Source organism: Rhinolophus sinicus, linkage group LG02 (genome assembly GCF_036562045.2).
Source record: "Rhinolophus sinicus isolate RSC01 linkage group LG02, ASM3656204v1, whole genome shotgun sequence".
NCBI classification, from domain to species: domain Eukaryota; kingdom Metazoa; phylum Chordata; class Mammalia; order Chiroptera; family Rhinolophidae; genus Rhinolophus; species Rhinolophus sinicus.
This window is the reverse complement of record NC_133752.1, coordinates 148,334,899-148,343,165: the sequence shown is the minus strand read 5'-3', so window position 1 is coordinate 148,343,165 and position 8,267 is coordinate 148,334,899. Positions and strand designations below refer to the sequence as shown.

Here is an 8,267-nt window from a genome sequence, read left to right as displayed (position 1 = left end):
GGCAAGAAACAGATATGGCTCAGGCAGCATGTGCAGAGAGGCGAGAGAAGGGCACGAGGCACTTCTATGTTTGAGGGCAAGGTTTTCTGGGTGAGGGATGTGAACCAGGGAGCAGGACTGCCTGGGAGGAGGCTGGCCTGTCCAACAAGGAAGTGAAAGGCCTGAGACTCTGGGCTCGGGAAGTCGGATGGAGAGAGGGTGACAGGGAGCACAGGGCGCGTGGGCGAGGAGCCAAGAGGGCCCTAGGGATTCCAGGAGGGAGTGAGGGAAGGTGGTGGGTCCTCCGAGGACAGCATGGTGACATGGGTAGAAAAGTCGGGGCCTGGAGGGAAGGGCGATCACTACTGGGGCTGGGATAGGACTGGACAAAGGCAGGAAAGAAGAGGGTCAGCAAGAAGGAAATGGGTGCATAGAGAGGGGCCTGGGGCCTGAGGAGGGCGGTTCCAGGCCTGGTTCTTCCAGAGTGGGGTTAAGGGCTTCTCTAGTTCTTCCTCCTGGGAGCTCCCAGTCTCTTCCTGAACAGAGGACAGGAGAGGTCAGGCCATACAGGACAAAGAGGAGCCACCTTAGCCTTGGGATTGAAGCTCTGAGGAACCTGGGGATGAGGGCCGTGAGTGGGGGGGGTCAAGAAAGCTGGTAGATGTTTTCCTCTTACGGGCTGACTGCTTTTGAGGAGGCTGTCCTCGGTGCTGAGGAAGTGTGTGCATGGGGGGAAAGATGGGCAAGGGTGGGTATTAAAGGTCTCATCTCCCCTTGTTTGATGGGTAACAGTGGCAATGGGGTGGTGTGGGGTCCAGACTGATACAGGGTGGTCATCTGAGGTGGCTGTTGGCTCTTCTGGAGACTGCTGCTGTGACACATGTGTGTGGTGGTGGTGGGGTGTGCGTGGGAGGGAGAAGGAGGCTAAAACCAAACACACACACACACACACACACACACACACACACACACACAGAGCCTTCAGCAGATTCCACGGCCTCCTCTGGCTTCCTTCAGAACCAGTTAGAGGAACAGGTCTCAAACTCCCCCAGACTGACAGGTATGACTTAGGTGGAAAGTGCTGGGGGCACAGTTAGCACTGCCTGGCCAGGGGAGAATGGCACTATTTGGGGATAAATTCTGTGTGTATCCAGGTTGAGGACAGGCCAGAGTGACCCCAGTCCTCAGGTCATCTCACTGGGCTGGGTTTCTCACCAGTTGGTGGACAATGGGCTCACTCCGAGAAAGCAAGACAGCATAGCACAGAAAGCGGATCCCCCAGTTTATTAGAGAAACAGAGGGCAAGGGACCAGAGAGTCAGGGTAGACAGTCCAGGAGTGCTCCCTCCAGGGAAGGAGAGTCCTCCTCCTTAGGAGGGGCCAGAGTAGACCACGGATCGGAAGGGTCCATTCTAGGCAGCAGCCCCTTTGGGTGGAACAAGAGGGACAGAGGAGTGGCTGATGGGAGTGCCGAGTAGTGGATTCTCAGAACACGTGGGGAAAAGCTACTGAGGTGCTGCTCTTCTTGGCTGGGGGCAGGGGCAGTGGCACATCTGGCAGAAGAGATTTCTCTGGCTCTCTCTAACACCTCCCTAGGCCGCAGGAACCTCCTCCACAGGTGGTGTTGAGCTGGCAGCAGGGGGCACACATTCCGGTGCTCACCGCCAGGTTCCCACTGCAGGGGGCGCTGCAGACGCTGCCTATTACCGGCTGAGAGCCTGACGTGCAGAGGTCCCCACAGACGACCCCGCCCCGGGAGCTGCTGACACCTGCGAGAACAAGGGCTGGGTCAGAAGGCCTGGCTGGTGGCCACTCCTCCCAGCCACCTTCCTTTGGCCTCTGTGATCTGTCCAGCCCTCCAGGGAAGGACTTAAAGGACCTTCAGTTCTAGTTCTGAAGGTGTGGAAGGTAACCTTAGTCTGGGAGTCAGGAGCTTTGGGTTCTGGCCCTGGTTCTGTTTTGTGGCCTTGGGAAACTCCCTTCCTCTCCCTGGGCTTCCGCATCTATATAAGTCGGGGGTCGTACTGAGTGACATCTAAGGACCCTTGCTGCAGTGACATATTCTTTCCCCGATTCCACCAACTCCATTCATGCTGTGAGGTTCTTCCTGCAAGCTAACCTCAGTCTCTCCTGCTGCATGACTAACCCACTCCTATTTACTGGGGCAATTATTGGAAATACTCTTCCCAGTGTCTCTATACACTCATATCTAGGAAATTCTTATTTTCCAATCTAAAAATTTCCTTTTCAGGCTCAAGATACTTACAGACATTCACAGCTCCAACGCCTTCACACAGCCTGAGCGGGGGCGGGAAAGGTAAGAAAGGGGAAGAGAACAGAGATCAGAATGAGATCCTCAAATTTCTCCCAGGTGCTGGAATGGGTCCTCTCAGGGCTATTTCTGGCCTATATTTATGCCTTTGTGCAACTTTAAAAAGTGCCTTTCTGGCAGATGTACCAATGCCAGGACACATTATTTGGCAGGCTGAGTATAGGCTGGCTTTCAGCTCTCATTTGCCTTTCAGCTGATTATTTTTGTGCAGTGCACAACCTGAACAGCCATACCTAGCATATATATATATATATATATATATATATATATATATATATATATATATATATATATGTTCAGTTTTAGGAAGGGAAAAGTTCTCTTGGGCAGTGACATGAAGCCAGGGTCAAATTTGGCTTGAAACTTCAACCTAGGGCAAGATGACTTCCTAGAAACCAGAGAGGGAGTGGATCTTGGAAGAGTTGAGGATGGTAAAGTAACTTGAGGATGTTCTAAACTGAGAGGTAGGATGCCTAGGTTCTAATTCAACCAAGGCCTTGTGCTCTTTGGGATTCTAGACGGAACTGGCCTTTATTTTTCCTCCATATGCTATGTCCAAGCTCCAGTCCTTTCAGATCTAGGATCTAAAGATCCCAGAATCTAGCTTGGGGCAAGTTCTTGGGACTGAGATGGGGATATGGAGGAATCAAAGGTGGGTGGATCTATGTAAGTGAAATTCTTAGGGCAGATGAGTTGGACCCCACCTCTGCTCCTCGCCCTCCAGCAGGCGCCTGTAGGTGGCGATCTCAATGTCCAGGCCCAGCTTGGAGTTCATCACCTCCTGGTACTCCTTGAGCAGGCAGGCCATGTCCTGCTTGGCCTTCTGCAGGGCGGCCTCCAGCTCGGCCAGCTTGCAGCGGGCATCGCTGACGGCCGTCTCGCCCTGCTGCTCAGCCTGGGTCACTGCGGTCTCCAGCTTGGTGTTCTGTGGACCCAGAAGACAACAAGGTAGGCTGTGATCTCTGGGTCTCTGTCCATCTCCTGAGTGTGTCCAGGATCTCCACCCAGCTGGAACACCCCAGGAACAGGCCTCTCGTCTTCATCAGCTGGGTCTCCCTGAGTGACCACGGCCTGCAGCTCTAGTCGTGCAAATGGGCTGGAGAATGAGTGGTGAGACCCAGACTGGGCACACACGGCCTGGGGGAGCCTGGCTAAGCCCCCAGCCTGTGTGGTGGGCCAGGGGACAGATGGCCTGTACCTGGCACTTGGCATTCTCGACCTCGGCGGTCAGCCTCTGGATCATGCGGTTCAGCTCGTTGATCTCCTCCTTGGTGCGGCGCAGGGTCTCCCCGTGACGGATCACCGTGGCCTTCATCTCCTCGCACTGGGGGGAAGCACACATGCTCCTGAGGCTCAGGATGGGGCACCCACGGATTGCGGACACCACGGATGGTAGTGCAGGTTGTACAGTGCTCAGCCTGGGCCACCATCCATGGCAGCCCTGCCCGGACACCTCTACCTGAGAGCTGTCTGCCCTTTTGTTCCCATCCTTAGGATCAGAATCCCAGACAAAAGAAGCCTTTTCTAATGTGTAGCTCGCATGCCTCCCACAGCCATGGTAGGAGGCAGGTGTCCTGTGCCGCTCACCTTGCTGCGGTACCAGGACTCGGCCTCGGCCCGGCTGCGGCTGGCGACGTCATCGTACTGAGCCTTGATCTCGGCCACGACACAGTCCATGTTGAGGTCACGGCTGTTGTCCATCTTGACAATGACCGAGGTGTCTGAGATGTGGGCCTGGAGGACACGGATCTCCTGTGGAGGAAGAGGAAGAACAACCAAGTTATCTGAGATTTTCCTCACCCCCTGAGGCTAATGCCTGTCATCTTTGGCCCATTTGAAGCCAAAGTCTATTGTTTGGAGAGAAAAATCCTTGATGAAATTGCATAACTGTCTGTCCAAATAAGAAATTTCTTTTAAAAGAAAATGCAACTACTTCTCAAATGCTTGCTTCTGGGATTGTTTAGACTCCTGTGAGCCTAGATGGCTTCCCTCCAGCCAGCATGCTGCAGATGCCTCCTCAGGGGCCAGATTCTTGGTTGGGACCATGTCACATTCTCCTGGACCGACCACATAGAGGAAGGGTATTGGCTGCCAGAAAATCTGGGCCAGAGGACATGGAGTTGAGGCTGTGTGATGCTTCGCAGGGCCTTTGCTTTGGGTTCCCAAGGCATGACCATCTGTCCTAGAGACCAGACTCTTGCCACTTACTAATTCTGTCCCTTTTGGTTTTCCATTTCTCTGCCTCCCTTCTTCCTTCTTCCTGCTTCCCTCTAACCCTCCAGCCTTGAGCCTGGCTTCCTCCATTAGCTGGCTTGTGGGGTCTGAGCAGGGGTCGGGGTGCCCGCCATGGCTGAGAGCCCCTCACCTCCTCATACAGTCGCCGCAGGAAGTCAATCTCCTGGGTCAGGGCCTCTGCATTGGCCTCCAGGTCTGACTTGCGTAGGTAGGCGCAGTCCACGTCCTGTGTGGGGTTCAAGGGGCTGTGAGGTCTGCTCTCCTCAGGATGCTGAGGTGCCATGTGGCAGAGCAGAGAGCACAGGGTGGCCAGGGTTCAGGGTGGGGCTTGGCTTCTGGCACTCACCTTTTTTAGGGCCACAAACTCGTTCTCTGCTGTGGCCCGAAGTGCAACTTCTTCTTCATACCTAAGGTGGGTGGGGAGAAGAGGCCCCCGTCTGAGCAGCTTTCAACTTGGCCATGAAGCAGGCATGTAAACATGCCTGATTCCTGCACCGCTCTCTGCTTATCCCTCTGCTTCCAAAAGAAATGGGGTAGGACCAGGAAGAAATCAGGGTGCTGGTCCAGGCCTAGTGGGATACGCTGGAGAACTAAAGCACCCACTGTCACAGCATCTCTGAATTTTTCAGTGGAGGTGGGAGGACAGAATCTGGAAAGCGTGTGTGTGTGTGTGTGTGTGTGTGTGTGTGTGTGTGGTTGGCGTATGGGAGGTGGCTGTTTTCTCACTCAGGTCTCTATTTATCTTCCTCTGGCCGATCCCCTCCTCTTGCCCCTGGCTTTGCTATAGGTAGTGGGATTCCCTCTGTGTCACTCCCCTCCTGGGCTTAGCCAAGACAGGCCAAGCCTGCCACTTCTTCCTGCTCTGTGGGTAGGCCAGCTCAGAGCCAGAGGCAAGGGGTATGGTAGCTTGGGAAGTCCATGGCAGATAGCCTTGCTGAAGGAAGCTGGCCATCCCTCAAACCAGATTCCTTCAGAGTACTTGGTGTATACCCTTTGTATCATGTGTCACACTCGGTAACTGAACGTCCGTCTGCGACTATGCGCCCCATGCCTGCCTCCCAGCAGGCTGTAAGCCCCACGAGGACAGGGATTGTGTTTACTGGTTGCCCCTGAATCTCCAAAACACAGTCTGGTATCTGGCTGGCACCTGGTAGGTGCTCAGAAAATGTTAGTTGAGTGAAGGAGTGACCGTAAGAAGAATGTCCATGGCTTTGGGGGCTAGATTCAAAGGGCCCGGGAACATTAATATTTTTGGCGTCCTAAGAGAAGGGTCTGGTGGATGGAGAAAGGGAGAGAACATCATTTCCCTGACCTGCTGGTAGGAAGGCAAGGTGCGCTCCATCCCCCAGGGGGCCATGACCCCCCCCCCCACGAGACCCACGTGTCTTGAGGAAAGACAGAGGACAGGTTCTGCCCTGTCCTCAGGCAAAGACCCAGCCGTAGACCCGGACACTCCCCTGTGCTGAGAGCTTCTTTCAAGCCCTTTTCTGAGCCGACCCTTCCTGCACTCACTTCTTCTTGTAGCCCTCCATCACCTCCTGCACGTGGTTGAGCTCTGAGGCCAGCCTCCCGCTGTCAGCCTCCGCACACTCGGCCTCCCGCCTTAGCGTCTCGATGTAGCCCTCAAACAGCGGCTCCAGGTTGCTCTCGCAGCACTTGCGGTTCTGGTAGAACTGCCACTTGGTCTCCAGCAGTTTGTTCTGCTGTTCCAGGAAGCGCACCTGCCACCCAGAGGTAGAGCTTGAGAATCTTTTCTTGCAGGATTAGAGGGCAAGAGGGGGTCCCAGCACCAGGACCTGCGGGACCCCAACTTTCTGACCCAGGGTCATCCCTGGCGGGGGTGTATCATCTTTCTCAAAACCACATCGGGGCTTAACCAGCTCACCGTTTGGAAGTCCTTCCTGTGAGCTAACTTCAATCTTTTTAAGACAATTTAGTTAGTGTCCTGGAAAGCACTAAACCATTCTGAGTCCAGACTTTGCTGTCACTTGTTAATAATGTGTCCTTGGGCACAGCACTTAACCCTTCTGCAGAGTGATTGCCTCACTCTGAAGGTGTAATGAGTCCTGGTACCTGAAGGTACCTGCACCAAGTCAGGTGTGATCGTCAGCATTAAATGAACAGGTCGACCTTTTTAGAAAGGCAGACTGTGAAAGTTGAGAGATACAGTGTGTGCCAATTACTGAACCCCTACAACAACAATGCAATTAGAATAATAGTCACCTGGGATATTAGTGCAGGAATGCTCTGTGCTCCAACCCCCTCATTTTACAGATGAGGGATCGAAGGCCCAGGGCAGTTACCTGACAGACTCACAATGGCAGAGGAAGAACTCAAACCCTCCTCTGTTGCCCTGCGGTGGGGAGCTTCTCTCATTATAGTAATTTGACTATTGGGCCCAAGGAAAATTTCCCACCTATCTCCTTGCCACGAGGTTAGCCTACTACCTCATTCAGATTCTCTTGTCTAACTGCCACACCGTTGGTAAGTCTTTCCTTATGCTGTCTCTGGTCTCTCTTGCTGTTAGGAGTTCCAGATTTGTTTCTGGTCCTACCTGGTGGCTGTCTCTCTAGCATAATTTCTCTCAAGGTTGGCTCTGGAGTGCTCTCCTTGGCTCCAGAGCTGCTGCTTCTTTGGAACCTTCTCCCCTGACCTCTCATACCACTGCTACATGGTGGTTGTCTGGATTCAGTGGAGAAGACAGCTGCAGACGTGAGCTGGACACCGACATATGCAGATGGTTTCAGCCGCGCCTAGGCCACGAACTGCCTGCCTCCCCGTAGGGCTTGGAAGCGTGGGGACTGTGTCTGTAGCTCATTCCTGGATCCTGAGCCTCAGGCACAGTGGCTTGGACAAACCACTCTGCCCCCACTCAGCGGCTAAGTATCCACTGGTATGGAAACAGCTCTGTGTGATGCATGAGATTCCCTCCACACAGTCTTCCAGTATTGCACTCACTAGCCCTGCCCAGGACATAGGGAGCATCTCCTTGCCATGTAAGCAGCAATTTGGCTTCAAATGCATTGAGCATCCACATGGCAGCCCTTTGCTCACAGGAGACTATCACTCAGCCCTACAGGTTCTGCCCCTAATTCTGCTGATGTTTTCAGTTTGTCTCCCACATCGGACTGGCTGCTCTTGATCTTGTTCTTATTTTTCTGTCTGTGTCCTGGACGTATAACTGCCTCTCCCTTTGGACTAGGAGCTTCTATGGGTAAATGCCTGCCTCTGAATCCCCCTTCAGTGCCGAGCCTGAATCCTGAGCATGGGTGGGGTTCAGGAAGGGTGTGATCAAGGACACCCACCTTGTCGATGAAGGCAGCGAACCTGCTGTTGAGGCACTTGATCTGCTCCTTCTCCTCATGCTTCACGCACTGCGCGTTAGGGTCGATCTCCAGGTTGAGGGGCGTGAGGAGGCTCTCATTGACAGACACGGTGGTGATGCAGGGCGGGCTGGGTCCACACACGCCGCCCGAGCGGTATCCGAAGCTGCGGCCACAGGAGCCAGAGCGGAAGGCCCCACAGACACTCTGGCTGCCAAATTCCCCAGTGAGGCCGCGGTAGCAGGAGATTCCACGGTAGGGGGCGGCGGTGATGCAGCAGCGGCCGGGCCGGGGCCCGCAGGCCGAGGCACAGCTGAAGTTCCTGGGGCCAAATCCACAGCCCACGGAGCTGAAGCCACAGGTCATGCTGGAGATGGGGAGGTATCTGAACAGTGGAGA

General features: G+C 54.3%; 1 protein-coding gene across 1 annotated transcript; it reads right to left on the bottom strand.

Moving 5' to 3' along the window:
• Positions 1-1,451: 1,451 nt before the first annotated feature.
• On the bottom strand, positions 1,452-8,267 carry LOC141570090 (keratin, type II microfibrillar, component 7C). Its single transcript, XM_074325655.1, has 9 exons — positions 7,851-8,267; positions 6,058-6,266; positions 4,892-4,952; positions 4,676-4,771; positions 3,898-4,062; positions 3,509-3,634; positions 3,015-3,235; positions 2,245-2,276; positions 1,452-1,747 (listed from the first exon to the last, which is right to left on the bottom strand). Exons 1-9 carry the CDS (start codon positions 8,232-8,234, stop codon positions 1,560-1,562), a joined length of 1,482 nt encoding a protein of 493 aa, XP_074181756.1. The 5' UTR covers positions 8,235-8,267; the 3' UTR covers positions 1,452-1,559.

Excerpts from the sequence above, each read along its gene's own strand:
- LOC141570090 (XM_074325655.1), bottom strand. The coding sequence starts at position 8,234 with ATGACCTGTGGCTTCAGCTCCGTGGGCTGTGGATTTGGCCCCAGGAAC. Across the intron at positions 4,953-6,057 it reads ATGGAGGGCTACAAGAAGAA|GTATGAAGAAGAAGTTGCAC; the intron begins GTGAGTGCAGGA and ends CACCCACCTTAG. Across the intron at positions 4,063-4,675 it reads TGCGGCGACTGTATGAGGAG|GAGATCCGTGTCCTCCAGGC; the intron begins GTGAGGGGCTCT and ends CTTCCTCCACAG.